The 16,039-nt window shown below is 48.2% G+C and overlaps 6 protein-coding genes across 6 annotated transcripts; 3 read left to right on the plus strand and 3 right to left on the minus strand.

Annotated features, from left to right (window-relative positions):
• Positions 1-219: 219 nt before the first annotated feature.
• BDW43DRAFT_314160 (uncharacterized protein) lies at positions 220-808 on the minus strand (the record flags this gene model as incomplete). Its single annotated transcript, XM_032047745.1, has 2 exons — positions 220-579; positions 632-808. 2 exons carry the CDS (start codon positions 806-808, stop codon positions 220-222), a joined length of 537 nt encoding a protein of 178 aa, XP_031897121.1.
• A 2,620-nt stretch (positions 809-3,428) lies between these two features.
• Positions 3,429-4,008, minus strand: BDW43DRAFT_286026 (uncharacterized protein). The gene is made up of 2 exons (XM_032043009.1): positions 3,595-4,008; positions 3,429-3,520 (listed from the first exon to the last, which is right to left on the minus strand). The coding sequence occupies exon 1, from the start codon at positions 3,857-3,859 to the stop codon at positions 3,629-3,631; it is 231 nt and encodes a 76-aa protein (XP_031897122.1). The 5' UTR covers positions 3,860-4,008; the 3' UTR covers positions 3,429-3,520; positions 3,595-3,628.
• Positions 4,009-5,209: 1,201 nt separating this feature from the next.
• On the minus strand, positions 5,210-6,570 carry BDW43DRAFT_302554 (DUF1996 domain-containing protein; the record flags this gene model as incomplete). The annotated part of the gene is made up of 4 exons (XM_032045259.1): positions 5,210-5,284; positions 5,338-5,583; positions 5,641-6,094; positions 6,209-6,570. 4 exons carry the CDS (start codon positions 6,568-6,570, stop codon positions 5,210-5,212), a joined length of 1,137 nt encoding a protein of 378 aa, XP_031897123.1.
• Positions 6,571-7,349: 779 nt separating this feature from the next.
• On the plus strand, positions 7,350-8,511 carry BDW43DRAFT_321588 (lignocellulolytic auxiliary activity family 14 protein; the record flags this gene model as incomplete). The annotated part of the gene is made up of 5 exons (XM_032049365.1): positions 7,350-7,865; positions 7,936-8,020; positions 8,091-8,119; positions 8,183-8,319; positions 8,378-8,511. Exons 1-5 carry the CDS (start codon positions 7,366-7,368, stop codon positions 8,509-8,511), a joined length of 885 nt encoding a protein of 294 aa, XP_031897124.1. The 5' UTR covers positions 7,350-7,365.
• A 296-nt stretch (positions 8,512-8,807) lies between these two features.
• On the plus strand, positions 8,808-10,031 carry BDW43DRAFT_314163 (uncharacterized protein; the record flags this gene model as incomplete). The annotated part of the gene is made up of 1 exon (XM_032047746.1): positions 8,808-10,031. The coding sequence occupies one exon, from the start codon at positions 8,808-8,810 to the stop codon at positions 10,029-10,031; it is 1,224 nt and encodes a 407-aa protein (XP_031897125.1).
• Positions 10,032-11,732: 1,701 nt separating this feature from the next.
• On the plus strand, positions 11,733-15,977 carry BDW43DRAFT_321591 (ABC transporter ATP-binding protein; the record flags this gene model as incomplete). Its single annotated transcript, XM_032049366.1, has 3 exons — positions 11,733-11,807; positions 11,878-12,823; positions 12,887-15,977. 3 exons carry the CDS (start codon positions 11,733-11,735, stop codon positions 15,916-15,918), a joined length of 4,053 nt encoding a protein of 1,350 aa, XP_031897126.1. The 3' UTR covers positions 15,919-15,977.
• Positions 15,978-16,039: the final 62 nt, after the last annotated feature.

A 16,039-nucleotide genomic window follows, 5' to 3' on the forward strand; every position in this document is an offset into this window, starting at 1 on the left:
AAGACGAACGAAGGCGGTGTCAAGGGGCGGTCAATTTGATTTCCTGACAGTACTCCATGTCCATTTGGTAGTATTTGTGGGTGGGGGGGGGGCATTTTGATGGTGTCTTGCCATGTCAGTGTGTCCGCTTGGAATACGTATGGCTCTTGCTAGTTTGGTGACTCGCGCCGAATTCCACTGATTTTTTCATGGATCACAGGATGCTATACTCCGTTTCGTTTATGATCTTAACCATTCACCGTGCAGGAATCGGCGATTTTGGTCCGCATCGGTGGTTGACTTCGTCCGGATGATGGCCTTGACTGCTTCAGTGTCACTGCCTCGATTGTCCGTATGAGCGGGACCAAACTCAACCAGATTGATTAAGCGGTCGTCGGGCATTTTGGTGATGACTAGCTTTCTTGTGATCTTTGAGATATCGGTGATGAAGATCGGGTAGACGACAGCCCGTAGAACGTCATTGGACTTGGTGGGATCTTTTCCAAACGGTGACATTGACTCCCCGAAGCAGCTCACTGCCAGCGACACATTCTCCTTTGTGTTTCGAAGCCACACCAACCCGAAAGTCTTGTTTTTTGTCTGTCCTGATATGAGTGAGTCGGTATTCCTTGCCTTTACAGGCCCAGTTCACCACCCAAGACGTAATCACTTCGCCTTTCTTAAGATTGAGGACGTGGTGACCATGGAAGTTGAGGCCGATCATGCCGGATGTCTCCCCATTGTGGTAGATGATTCGAATTATGGCCCTAAAGGAGGCCATGACCCTTGGCCCAGACTTCCACCTGGGAGACAAGAGGGCACGATCCATCTTCAGGACCCGTTAACTTCTTTATATAGTCCATAGTAATGTTATCCCAACCTTGTGGCTCCATACTTTCGGGTATCCTATGTGATCTTAGGGAGAGCAACAAGAGAACGACGGAGAGAGACGGGATCAAAACGATAATTGGAAACTCTCTGGATGAATGTGAAACCTTGAAGCGGATGGTCTTCGCGGTCCCCTTTTATTATGGGAGGCTTCCCCCTCCATAACAAAAATTCTCAGGGTCGTCCACGTAGCGTATCGCCGAATTTTCCCCGTGGCATATCCTACCAGCTAATCGAAATCTCTATCGAAACGAAAAGCCAGACACGCAGAGGGGGCCGTGCGCCAGAAACGTAGTGCAGCATAACATGACTCAATCCCGAATTGAAGAAATACTACTATATAGCACATACCCTTTCGCAGGAAGATATCAGTGATGTGATTGGCTGATTGCCCCTGAACGGGATACGGATGATCACATATTACAATCTAGTAACTAACTAAACGTCGGTAAGCGACCCGCACCCCAACCGCCATATACAAAATTAAAATAGTCAAAACACCATGAATTCAGACTTCTATATAAGGATGAGTAGTTCTATCGATTCGGGCAGCGGGTAGCTTTATGACCCTGTATACCATAGCCAGAACATTTGAATGGGGCGCGTTTAGAAGCCGATTCAGTAGGTAAGGCCCTATCTGCCTGTTTAGAAGGATTCGGGCTTCAGATACTGATGTGTCTTCTTTAAAAGTAATCTGTTTAGTAGAACGCTTTTGCTTTTTAGCCTGCTTTTCATGTGTAGCCTGATATTGCTCAAGTTAATACTTAAATATTATTGTATTATGTATAGCTTGTTCAGCGCCTTTAATCATTTGCTTTAGGCCAGCTTTAATAGGCAAATCAGGACTGTGATACCGATTTTTAAGTAGCAGTTTAAAGCTTGATTCTGATTATTTCAACTGCTTAACTGTATGAGACATCCTAGGCGCTAAGCTGGACACTGAGCTGCCTTAACTGCTTAGTCTACTACCCAGAAGTGTAGGAGTCTTAAGCTGAACTGTCAGCTGAGATAGAACACACTCTGGACTTAGAGGAACTAGGCCAGTAGCTCTAAAAGCACTATAGATATTGCTGCTAGTAAAGGCCAGCCTATGGATCTTAGGATAGGCCTCCAAGTAATCAAGCTTATTAATATAATTAAGCCCGCAGCGCATTTTCAATTGAACTAGACTCCTGTACCCGCGTTTTAGAGGCGATAAAACAGTTATATCAAGTGATTGAAGCTTATTAAAAGCATGGGCAGGCATGCAGATTGGTATAATATCATTCTCTGCACAGTCTGATCAAACTAAGGCATTAGATGGCTATCGTGGCCATCTAGAATAAGTAAACGGTATTTTCCCACAGATCAGCCAGCAGTAAGAGGTAAAAATAATTCTGCAGTTAATATAGGTTAATCTCATTACTTATCCAGCTATTAGGACTGACCTTAATCCTCTAATTAGAAGGAACCTTGTTGTTCTTGTACCAGGCCTCTATATACACCTTGCCTTTAAAAATAATACCGGGAGGTAGAGCCCATCTATTAGAATTAATATATTCTATAGCAGTAATCTATTCCCAGTTCCCTGACCGCAATAAAAATGGCTTACCTGGTATATCAGATCTAGTAAGGGCTTTAGCTGCAGTTATTAGACCCATTGTAAACTCTGTTTTATTAAAATTATATATATTACTTGAAGCTATACTGTACTTCTGAATAACCTCATTTACCTGCTTAAATCAAGCACCTAGAACCTTAAGATCCTCTACTTTAGCATGTTAATAGTTGTAGCAACATGCAAAGCAGGTTTTGAGCTCAGGTATACACCTGGTAAAGTTGTATACCCATTTCTCCCCTACAGTAGTAGGGGGAGAAGTAGTATCACGCTTTGAAAGCAGGATATTGGCCATTTCTTATACGTGTGCAGGCTGAGGAGGTGCTCCACATTTATCTAGTAATAGAATCCATTCTTTAAGCGATTCCTCTTCACTGGTAGTCAATTTATAACTATTGGCATGAAATCGCCTTTAAAAGAGACTCCTCTTAGGTGACCACATAGTGTAGAAAAAGGTATATTAAAAGTCTGAGCTGCCTTCTTTACACCACAAATTTCATTGCTTTTTAAAGCTGATATAGCCAGCAGGATTCTGCCTTCCTGCTCAACGCGTGATTTTGATGGTTTAGGCATTTTTAGTGGTATGGCTGGTGTTTTAATCACCTAAGAAATTGAGGCTCGTTGAAAACGCGGTTGGGGTGCGGGTCGCTTACCGACTATGTTAGCTTATGTGCGGAATGTATAGTTGGCGCCTACTTCTAGAGTGGACCCATCGATAATCGGAACGGAGCTAATTTTCCGAACGTGGCCTGGTGTCTGTGCACAGTGACTTTAGGTGAAAGTTATTTAAGCTAATACCATCTATTTAATAATGTTACGGGACGAATAAGCTGTTCCAACTTAAGCGTGCCTATTGAACGAGAAGAAATAGCTAATTGACAGGAATAATACGATGTACGAAATATTTATAAGGCAAAGGCTTGGCAGCAAAGGCTTGGCATCAATGCCTTAGGCAGCGTCCCATGATATAGGCTGCCTGTAAGTCAGTCCCATAACATTAAAGAAACCAGCAGGAGAACACAAGACCAGAAATGAGCAGGTTGCAGGTATATACATCTGATTTAGATGATCAGCTTAATGAAAATAGAGAGGTAAGAATTTAACATAGCCAGGGAAGCTGTTAGGCGCACCTAACGCCTGCGGTTGATATAGTTGCACGTGCGGTCACGTGCTACCGGCTGCGGTAAGATCCTGACCGCACCCCAATAGCTTCAGAAACCAGTGATCAACCTCTGTACATGGTAGTAGATCGTTCAATGGAAACCTAGTCCCCTGCTCCTGCCACCTGCGGCCCTCTGAGCTGCAATTAACAGAAGCCATGGTAGTAGTGGGGGGAGGTACAAACTTTAAAAAAGATCGCCTGTTTTGAAACTTTTGGTGGTGGGGGTACTTCATCTGGCTTGCACGTGATCAGATCTGAATTAAGCAGCAGTTTTGTGACGCACCACCTAAAAAAGGACCCCAGCTCACCTGCAACCACTCAAGAAGTGCTGTATCTCTACAGGCTTGTATTCAGAAATTAGTTGTGTCTGATTCAGGTGGGGCGTTGAGATTTCTGAGTTTTTGGGAGCTCAGGATAAAATTCAGGAATATAGAAAGATATCTGGGTATCCCCCGAAGCTGTTTCTCCGTTCCGATTCTGAATCATGCGGAACTGTATCTCTCTTGATGCCATTTCTGTAAGGCATCCACATTTCATAACATATCGCCCTTCTACGCCTGGAAGAGGGGATGTAAAACTTCTTAGTTATCAAGCCAAAGTCAATATCTGGCAGATAATGTATATCTCATGATTGTTCTAGAATTGGAGGGGTCAGATCCCATGGAAACCCCGTAGAAGTCCACCCAAGCAGAAGGGTAGATCAACGGATGTGTGAAATATATATCTACACGTGTTGAACGACGGACCTTTATTTAGAATTATACCTTGTTAATCATACCGCGTTCATTCGAGCCCTACAAAATTCCCAGAAAATTACTCAAAACATGGTACATGATAGAATTATTTTGACTATATTTTATCGAAATATTTGTTATCCTTTCTAGGATATGAAAGAGCCTTGAAAACCAGGTAATGGAAAGCCCAAGGGTTGAACCCCCATTACTAATAGTTATCTGATCAACATTGGCTCTTAGTAATAACCGCGTGGACGTTCTATTGGTCGGGCCCAAAAACGTGATCAAAAACAAAGGGGATTCTTTATTTTACGGTGATCATTCTTTTATACATACATCCACCTACTTGGTGGTCCCAAGAAACATATTTCAGACCCCATCCGGGCTCTTGGCGTTAAATGGGCTACCTTTACATGGGGGTACACCAAGACAGATGGATACCAGCATAGCGATCTCTCGGCGAAGATGCTACAAGGGATGAGACACCGCATACCGTTGAGCTCAGGACGTGGTGCTGTTATTTTGCACATTCCAAACTCGAGCATTCTCGCACGATGAGCCGTTGGCGCAGTGATGGTAGATCGCGATGGAACTCGCGCCGCCGCAAAACTGAGAATCGTCTCCGGCGCATGGCATCTGGCAATTTCCCATAATCCCCTTTTTCGGGGCGCGATCGGCCGGAATGGTATTATCGCAGTAACATCTGTACCGAGAGGACAATTAGTGCGATTCGCTCAGTGAGAACGAGAGAAAGAGAGAACGACGTACTCAGAGGAATACTCCAAACCAGCGTAACGGTATCCGTGACCACTGCAGAAATCTACGCATCGCTCAACGGTCATGTTCTTGTCATTGGTGGAGGCGGCTTCCAAGGTGCGGTTGCTGAAGTCGTCCACTCCGCAGCCCACGTATTCCCATGGCTCCCTCTTGCCTGTAAGATCGGTAAAATATGATATTCCTTCCCCGATAGGGGTGACCACGCAAGGGACAGGCTGGGCCCGCTCAGGCCCGTAGGTGAGCGGATTGCAGCCGGGGAGCTGGTCAAGAGTGCCGTCGATCTGTTCATCAACGAGGGTTGGAAGCTTGCAAGCTTGGCATTCTTCATTCGTGAAGAAATCGAACACGGGCTTGTTGTCCGAGGTGACGCAGTCTTCGAGGCGGCCGCTATCGTTTGTGCACTGATCAATCGCCGTTTGGAGGACGTCGATATCCCACCCATTCACCTAAACCCCCCAGGTCAGCGTAATCAGATGACTGAAGCAGAGCTGAGAGATACATACAAAATCACCATGCATCCCAAAGCCGGTCGGATCACCATTTGCGAGGACGAACGGTTGGATGTTGCCATGCCAATCGGCCGCGAACAAGTTGGTCTGCCAAATGACCTCGAAAAAGAGGGAGACAAGATGGACCGGGTGAGTGTCCGGGCAGATCCCATTATCATAAGTGCCAGAGACCGGGTAGGCCATATGCGATTGGTGATCCGGGGAATCCAAGTTCTTGCCATCCCAGCAGGAAGGGAAGAATATTTGTACGCGGAGCCCATCCGGGCAGTTGTAATCGGGGAACCCGTTCGTTTCTGGCTTTGCCGGCCCATTATAATCCAGACAGGCGTAGCTCACGGCCTGTGATTCAAAATCCGCGGTGTAATTTCGCTTGAAGGGATCGCCGGCAAGCATGCGGAAGCCTCTGGGGAAGGCGTAGAGCTTATCGTTATTTTGGCCAGGGCGCTGCCTGTAGGATTAATATTAGCAGGACTCTGCCAGCCACTGATTGCCACTATCTCTCCCTCTCCCTTTGAGTTGCGAAGCAAAAAAGGCGCGTGGGAGGAGGATGTAGATTACGTACAAATAATACACAGTCATACCTCCAGCAGCACCGTCACCATCGCCTCCCTGAGGAACGCTGATAAAGCTGCCATTGGGTGCATGGTAGTACAACGTGGGCGTCCAATAATTGGAAAGGTCTTGTTTAATGGGACACGAAGAGCATTCAGAGGATCGAGCACTCTCGTAGTCCATAGAAAACGCGAAAGCGTTCCCCCCTGAAATGGTGTGAACGTGTCCGCCAACAGTGCCGGGGTTCACGATGGGATCGGCGCGTTCCTGCACAAGGCGGCTAGGACAAGGCATGCGAAAGAAAGCAGAGGTCGGGCTGGCTCCTAGGGCGAGTACCCCAAGGAACATCACCTTCCCAGCGTTAAGGAGCATGTTGTCGCGCTGACCGAGGAAGTGGACAAGGATGTGAGTGCCTCAGCTATCCTAGAGCAGCCAGCTGCTAAAGAGAAGGAGAAAAATTACAGAAAGGAACAAATAGAGTAAAGAGAAAAGGGAGAGCAAGAGACTGGAGAAAAGGAGCGACTGGGAAAAGGAATGTCGGATATAGGGAAAGTAGACCCCAAGGCAAACGAGATGTTGAATAGCCATTATGAGGTTAAATATTGATACTCGGTAGTTCAATTTTGATGCTGCGGAATTCTATTTCTCCCATACTATGTTCACTAATCCCCACTGCATGGGGTTGCATTGAGCATAATGGCAGTGCCGAAGTGGAGACGATCGTGGAGCCGTTTGTCTAAGTCTATTTGAAACACACTTGGCGTACTCTAGGATGGTTCATTGGCTGTCGGTGAGGCCGAAGGATTGACAAGAAGGACTCTGTAATCTTGTAACAACACCAGTTTCCGTTTTGGGTAAAAGCATCAAAGGGGGATAGAAACATCAGGGACCAGATATCTATACCTATCGATCCATTCCGGCTTCCAGACCCGTCGATGTCTTGCTGCCTGGGCAAGAAACAGCACCGAGCGATCCGAGATGTCTCAACTGGGGCGCTGACCGGATGGCATAAAAAGTCGTACGCGCCCTTGCTCTAGGTCGCTCAATCGTACCGTCCGCAATCATCTCTTCCTGTTCTAAACTGTCCGCAGACTCGAAATACACCTCTGCCGGCTCATTTCTATAGCGCTCATCAGGCACCATTTCTCTCTACTCACGGTACCGACTATGATTGCGGTCATAGCAGTCCTCGGGTTGACTGCTGTCGCCAATGCACACGTTGCTGCCTGGGCTAAGGGCATGTATTGCCTCGGTGGACCGTCCGACAATGACGATCAAAACACCAAAACGGCGGTTGACCCACTATACATGCTAGACAGCTCAGATTGGTGGTTTCAACACGACCGTGGTTGCGATAAATTTCCTCCAAAAGAGGGCGACATTCTCGAGCTTCCTGCAAATGGGAAGTTCACAGTTGAGCTGGCCCATAATCGAGCACAAACAACGCTCTCGTACAATGGCCAGTTCACCACGGACTGGCCGGATGGCAAGGAGCATCCCGAAGACTGGAAAGGCCCGGGCAATCCCCCTGACTGCATCCAGGATGATGGGGCCATGCATACCAGCAATCAGTCTATGGCAGCCGGTACTGCGTTTGCGATTAGCTATAACACTGATTTGGCTCAAGTCACTATGGAGAACCTTGTTGTCTTCAGTGTTCTCGAACAGTGAGTTCTTGCCCCTGACAACTGCGACCAGCATATACATCGCATTGTTAACCAGCATATTCTCCCGAAGTACCCCCTGGAAACGGCTGGCAACGTATGAGGCGCCCGATCTCCCGGCTTGCCCAACTGCTGGCTGTACCTGTGCATGGCTTTGGGTAAGTCCCTACGAGACGGGATAATATACTGAATGAGAGGACTAATAATGATGGGCGATGCGCTATGTAGGTCCCCAAGGGCTGCGGACAGCCTAATATGTGAGTTCTGGACCTAACCATGGCCTTCGGTCTAATTTGATGTCAACTAACCTGTGCGGTAAGGTATATGCAAGGATTCCGATGCAACGTTACAGGAGCGAGCTCTTCTAAGGCTCTTGCACCGGCAAAAGCTCCGATATACTGTGAAGGCGACTCATCCAAGTGTGTCCGAGGGGCGAAGCAGATGATCGCATGGAACCGTCAGTACCGGAACTTGAAGTAACGACTTGTCCTATTGCTGACAATATCTTCGACTAGAAAAATCGGGAAACAACGTCGAGCCACCCATTGGGGTTACGCCAACGTACAGTGAATCGTGGGGCTGGCCAAACGGTAGGACTTCTTATATACCCATGGGTGAGCTGGTCGCTGATCTGCCACGAAATGTATAGGTGCACAACACGACATATTCGTTGCAGCGTAGTTACCTGTATATTCGTGTCTCTAGCACCATGTATAAGGTGTTTGGAAGGGGTTTAAGGCATCCTCGTAACCGAGAGAGGACCCACCAAGAGAACGAATAACACGGGCGTATATACGAAAGAGTGGATATTCTACGAAAACATCGTATAGGCCGCCAATGGATGTTGCCTTATTATTTCACCCCCTATTTAACAAACCCCCGATTACCAGCAATCAATTCGATGTATTCAAGGGCTACTAGTCGCCAAGTTCCGATATAATAGCTATGTACCTTCCCTGGAAGCTTGTTGTACTCATTATTAAAGACTTGGCTCTTGCGCTCCTTGAGGAGGGTCGCATAAGCGACGTATGCGACCTACTGTTAGTTTCGCGGGGAGCGCGGAGGGTTCTCGAGCCGTTGATTTATGAAGAGATCCACACAGATGGCAACTATCTCCTGCTTAGAGACGATCAGAAGGCTACGGATGCAAGATCGCCCCTTCTATGTCGCGCCATCTTGAGTCGCCCTGAGCTAGGGGCCTTTGTGAAAGTATTCTCACTGGAGGAATCCGAGGTGAGCTGGAGTGATGCGGAATCCGTGTCCAGTTCTGAAGAACCCCTTTTGGGGCCAGGAGAGCTGGATGCTGCCAGGAGCTTTGTGGAAAATAAATTCAGCCCCATCGAATTCAAAGAGCAGTGGCTTGAGAAGATCACAGACATGGATGAAGCAGCCATGCAAGGTCTTGTTTTGTGTCAGCTCCCATATTTAGTCTCCCTTACTCTCAAAGTCCATTCAGGGATGTTCGGGCACATAGGAACGTTTCTGCGGCTTCCGTGTCTCGAGCGGCTGAGCTTCATTGTCGATATGGGTAATTGGAAGCCCTGGAATAACCCATTTGAGCAACCCGAAGACATCCTGGAGCATATTCTTTCCGGCACGAGAAAGGTGAAAGAGTTGGTGTTCGAGGACAATCAGAATGTGTATAATTCAGTCACGTTTAATGCGTCCAAACTCAAGCGAATTCTCGACCAATATGTCTCTCAGACTGTTGAGGACCTCTCAATCGTCCTTACGATGAACGATGAGCGAGACTGGCGGCTTCCACAGGAGTTTACCCGCCTCTCGGGTGTATTTGGGAGTATGACGCATTTTACCAAGCTAAAGAGGCTCTCGATTCAACTTGAACTATTATTGGGAAGACCTTCGTCTAACCTATATCACCTCAAGGATGTGCTGCCCGATCAGTTACAACATCTAACCTGCTTCAGTATATATCCTTATGACGGTGCAGATGAGGAGCGCATCTGGGATTCGGAAAACTACATACCACAGTTCCGGATGCTGGCAAATGTAGCTCGTGAGAGTGGGAAATTTCCCCTACTGAGTCGGGTGTATATGGATCGATACCGCAAGGATGACTTCAACAAGTATAGCGGCCATCAACCTAGCTCTGGTGAATTTACCGATGATGTATTAGCCAACTCAAGGGTTACGTTTTCCTGGTATTGACCAGCATTTAGAGCTATGTTTTAGGTAGCAGAATCAATTTCTTTCTTTCTTTCTTTCTTCTTTTCCCAGAAAGGTCCCCCTAGTCTCGTTGTATTATCCGCCATGTGTGCCTATTTTGAGTATCACTCTATCATAGCTTTGGCTTATCTAATGTATGATTGGCCGCACCCAATTAGCGTATGAATTGTCCAATAATGTCCTGGGAAAAATCTGACTGAGTATGTTGAATATAACGTCCAGATTTGCTTCAGGTCCTAAAGGAAGGACGCTATTCCGGGCTATTATTCCTGAAGATTACAGGGTCCGCTCTCCATATCGGTGTGGAAATGGGTACCTGGTGTATATTGGTTGGTATATACTGTACAAACGGATAGATGTTGTACAAAACTTTACACTAGCCCTGATTTCTAATCCTGTCTCGGCCGCAGAAATGTGATGTTTGGCAGGATCCATTCACGATTGTTTGTCCTTGCCACGTAAGCGCCCAAATCCCAACGTCAGAGACCAACTTAGCTGTACAGGATGACGAGCTCTGCTGATACCCTTAAGCCCATCGTAGATATTCTTAATTCGGTGATCTCTCATCATGTTCTACAATCTCGTGGGTTGCATAAAAGTCATACTAAGTTCCGACCTCCGTAAAAGACCCCGAGGAGTGCGGATCTACACAGCATTGAAATGTGACAGGAGAGAGATGTTGCTACCACCTGGGGGTTAAGCAATGAAAAGAATATCGCCTAGCTCTTGACAAGGGAAGTGGCTCTGTATGCAAACTGAGAACGTAGGGGTCGTCGATAACTACGGTCTCCCCGAAAGGTCGTATCTGCTGCCACGACTGACATGACGCGGATATCCGATACCTAGATTGTATACTACAATCCATGACACGGTGTGGAGTTTCTGGATTGATGTTCGCCATGCTTGAGACTTTTCTCTTAAGCGGATATATGCGCAGTTGCTTTGGGGTTTCCACTATACCGTGGTGAGACAATCCTGCGATGCTTGCCGCGTTTGGCGCATGCATTCCTAGCTGTGGAAGGACCCTCTAGACCCTCCTCCCCCTCTTCTTCTTCTTTTTTTTATTTCAATTTTTTAAATAGATGCTTTCCTCTGCGGAGAAAGGCTGAGTGTTGTGGGCTATCCACCGTTGCATGCTATCTAGGTAACACTAGACCTACACATATCTTCGCCTCCCTTTATGGTAAGATTGACGCCTAGGGAAGATTTTTTCAGATAATGTAATCCTAATAGTCTGAGTCGGGAGGCTTCCGTCGCATTAATGAGAAGAAGAGACTAAAGGGAAGAGACTAAACTATGGCTTTACATTTGGGAGAACGTTGAAAAAAACGTAGGCTGTACTAGGTGTACGGTACGTAATGACGGTATTACCATACATACCGGGAAATTTGCTGATACATTAGGAGACTGGGTTTTATCTGATCATCTGATAAAGGGATAGCACGAAATCCTGCACAAGAATTTCAATCTAATAGGGGCCCTCTCTTACGTAAGAAATGGCTATCATGCTACTGATCCAGATTACCTAGGGAAATGCCAGGCGGGATTCGGAGTACATGGGCGAAAGCGATGTTGGGTGAGGCCCCCCACCGAGAACGAGGGGTGCAGGGTTCTTTACTCTTTCTTCTGCCCTTCATTGATCCCGCATTGTAGTGATCAATCGTGTCCCTGGTCCACAGCACGATGTCAGCATCTGAAGCTTCAAAGGGCAATCAGTCGGAGGGAGCCACGGAGAAGGAGGAGCAAGGGCGGACTGTAGTATGGCTACCCTGCCCTACCTTCCAGAGAATAAAGCTCTTCTCTGCAGAAACCACTGACTGAGCAATAGAACCACCTAGTGTCTCGAGCCATCCGCAAGTGCAAGGATCTCAGAACCGTGTTTTCCTTCTTCCGCTTGCTCTTCTCGCTGAATTATACCGTCGTCGATATCCTGCTCATCAGCGTGGGAACCTTCTTTGCCATTGCAGCAGGAGTCCCGGAGCCATTACTCGGTATTGTTCTCGGCCAACTGATAAATGAGCTCAACGGTGTCGCTTGCTCGGCAACGCAGTATGACCCTTCCTCCGTCCGGACGAAAGTTCTCTACCTCATCTATATCACCATCTTCAATTTCGCTAGTATCTACATATATGCGGCGTGTTGGGCTCTGGTGAGCGAGCGCCTGGCTCTCCGCTATCGCAAAGCGTACTTTCGCAGTTTGATCCGGCAGGAGGCAGCCTTCCATGACACCTTGCCCTCGGGGCAGGTTATCTCCCGGCTAGTGAGTGATATTGAGACGGTGCAGTCGGGGACGTCGGAGAAAGTGGGCATCTACATTGCTACCCTTTCCTATTTCATTACGGCATATATCGTGGCCTTCATCAAGGTACCGACTGTTGCAGGCATTCTGATTGCGATTGTGCCCTGCTTCTTTACCATGGCGCTGGTGGGAGGTCACCTTACCTCGCGGTATGGGACCCGCGTGGGTAAACATGTTGATCGAGCCACCTCCATCGCATCGTCGAGCTTGTCGCATCTCCGGATAGTGCATGCCTTCAACGCGCATCGGCGCCTGGAGGAGCTTTTTTCGGCCCACCTCACCAATTCACGCAAGGATGCATTGAAAAAGGCGGGAATCCATGCGGCGCAGATGGGGATGCTTTTCTTCGTCGTATATTCGTCCAATGCACTGGCATACTGGAAAGGGGCGAACTTAATCGCAGACTCTATTGATGGCGTCAACTCAGGGGTCTCCGTGGGTGCAGTGTACACGGTGATCTTTATCCTCATTGACGGTTAGTTTGACGTGTGCTCCAAGTTGAACCCCCTGTTCTCAGCCACTAATAGACATCGAATAGCTTCATTCATCCTGAGCCAGGTTTCACCTTACATGCATGTCTTCAGCGCTGCTGCGAGTGCGTCCGAGCGATTGCTGGAGATTATCAACCGCCACTCCAACATCGATGGTACCTCAACGGACGGAGAGAAGAGCGTGGATCTCGCTGATAAAGATATCACCTTTCAGGATGTTTACTTTACATATCCAGCACGGCCATCGAACCCTGTCCTGCAAGGAGTGAACTGCATAATCCCCCCCAAAAAACATACAGCCATTGTTGGCCCTTCAGGTGGTGGAAAATCTACCATCGTGGCACTACTGGAACGATTCTATGATCCGTCCTCCGGGAATATCTGCATTGGCAGGCAAGAGATTCAAAGTGTGAACGTAGCAAGCCTTCGGGGACAGATGGGGTTTGTCCAGCAGGAATCTCAGTTGTTGGACCGGTCTATCTTGGAGAACATTGCATACGGTCTTGTCGGGTCCATTGCACATGAAGAACTGGCCGAGGTTATCCTAGATATGAGGCTTGCAGACATTGTAGCACAAATTCAGGCGGGAACACCTGAAGAGCAAGCGCTTGCGAGCTGTGACCCCAGGATTGCCGACATTGTTCGCCGGGCGAAGGAAGCAGCCGAGAGGGCTAATGCTCTTTCCTTCATTGAAACTCTGCCATTTGGAATCGCAACCAACGTTGGCACTGCTGGAGGCCAACTCAGCGGTGGTCAACGGCAACGCATTGCACTTGCTACGGCCCTCGTCCGGGAACCCAAGTTGCTGGTACTTGACGAAGCTACCGCGGCACTGGATTCAATCAGCGAACAGTTAATCCACGCAGCTCTTGTCAAGGTATCTGGAACCACTACGATCGTCTCGATTGCGCACCGCTTGGCAGCTGTCAAGGGTGCGGACCAAATCGTGGTCATCGAGAAGGGCCGAGTAGTTGAGTCCGGCTCTGCCCAGGAACTGCTGGAACGGAGTGGTAGGTATGCGGCCATGATTAGCCAGCAAAAAATGGATCAGATGGACATTGAGGACCTCCCGACAACAGCTCATAGCAAAGGAGACATTGTTGAGGCTGAAGGCAATCTTCCAACTGTCCTTGAGGGATATAAAGGCGATGAGAAAGGACAGGCCGTTCCGACCAAAGAGCAGGCAACGGACTCTACTGCCATTCTGGTGCCGGAGGAAGAGGTCTCTTCTCGGTCAAAGCGTCTCACTTTGAAAACATATTTCGCTTTCATCCGCCCCAACCTGCTTCTGATAGTTCTTGGCTTGGGTATGTCGGTGATTATCGGTGCCAGTTACAGCTCGAATGCGATCCTGTTCGGGAATACTGTTGGAGGACTCAGTCCCTGCAAAGGAATCCCCCACATCCGACACAGTGGGAGTTTCTTCGGGCTCATGTTTTTCATCGTAGGGCTTGTGGAGTTTTTCGCGAATGTCATTGGCGGATGTGCCTATGGATGGGCTGCAGACCAGACACTCTACCGAATCCGTGTATCCTCCTTACGGTCCCTCCTCAGCCAAACGATCACCTGGCACGGTACCGGCGGACGCAGTCCAGGGGTCCTTATCTCCTACATTACCGGTGATGCATCCGCCATCAGTGGTCTGACTGGGACTACAATTGGCCTTCTCCTTGCGACAGCTGTGAATCTTTTCGCTGGTGTGATCATCTCGTTTATCGTTGCATGGAAAATCTCCATTGTACTGGTGCCTACAATCCCCGTCCTCCTTGCGGCCGGAGTAATGAAACTACGAGTGCAGAGCCAATTTGCAGAACGACATAAGAAGGCTTTCTCAAGGGCCACCGAAATCACTGTCGAAGCTCTAGGAAACCTGCGCTTCATCACAGGGTTTTCGCTAGAGAAACAGCTCTACCAGGAGTTTATACAGTGTATCCAGGGACCATATAAAAGAACCATGAAGGCTGTGGCCTGGGGCAACTTCTGGTTGGCAACAGCATTCAGTGTCAGCAATCTGGTCAGCGCTCTCGCGTACTGGTGGGGTTCCAAGCAAATTGCATCAGGCATGTACTCCCAGACGCAGTTTTTCATCGTGTTACCGGCACTGCTTTTCAGCACCCAGTCATGCGGCCAGATGCTTGCCCTGGCCCCCGATCTGTCGAAGGCAGGGAAGGCTGTATCGCGTATTGTTGACCTCGTGGGCACTAACTCTGCGGAGCAGGAGTTTGGTGGCGACGCCCATAAGGAATTGGTACCGTCGATGGAAAAGTCGAACGTGGACATCGAGGCAAACAAGGAAGACCCCGATTTCATACCATCCAGACTTGGTGATACTGCGGTGGGTGCAGAGCTCCGACAGGTACAATTTGCGTACCCTTCCTCACCGGATACTTTAGTGCTCAAGGGGCTGAGCATCATCTTCGAGCCGGGGGGGTTCTATGCCTTAGTCGGTCCCAGTGGGTCCGGTAAATCTACCATCATTGCCATGCTCGAACGGTTCTACTATCCCTCAGCGGGTTCGATCCTGATCGATGGTCAGGATATCACGCAGATTCTATCCACCAGCTTTAGAGATGAAATTGCTTTGGTTCCACAAGAAAACGTTCTCTTTGAGGGGACTGTAGGGTTTAATATCGCTCTGGGAGCCAGGCCTGGATACATGCCCACTCAGACCGAAATCGAGGAAGCGTGCAAACTTGCTCAAATTCACGATGTGGTTATGGAACTACCCGAGGGATATGAGACTATTTGCACTCACGGTGGAAAGCAATTTTCTGGCGGCCAGCGCCAGCGTCTTGCCATTGCTAGAGCGTTTATTCGAAAGCCGCGTCTCTTACTTCTTGATGAATCCACGAGTGCGCTTGATGGTGACTCAGAGCGCAAGATCCAAGATGCCCTATCCAGGTTTATGGGAAAAACAACTATTATTGCGATTGCGCATCGCTTAAGGACCATCTATCGTGCGGACCAGATATTCCTGATTGAGAATGGCCGGTGTGTGGCCCGGGGAACGCATACACAACTCATTGAGCGGAACGAAATGTATCGTGAGAGCGTCCTCCACCAGTCGCTCGATATCTGATGTTCGACGTTACACATATATTTTCTGTCATAGAATGGAGAGTCTAATATAGATACTCGCTGGGATTACTCAAAGTCACAGAGAGACTGTAGTGCATGAAAACATGTCTGCAATTATAAAT

Source organism: Aspergillus alliaceus (genome assembly GCF_009176365.1).
Source record: "Aspergillus alliaceus strain CBS 536.65 unplaced genomic scaffold BDW43scaffold_44, whole genome shotgun sequence".
Lineage (NCBI taxonomy): Eukaryota > Fungi > Ascomycota > Eurotiomycetes > Eurotiales > Aspergillaceae > Aspergillus > Aspergillus alliaceus.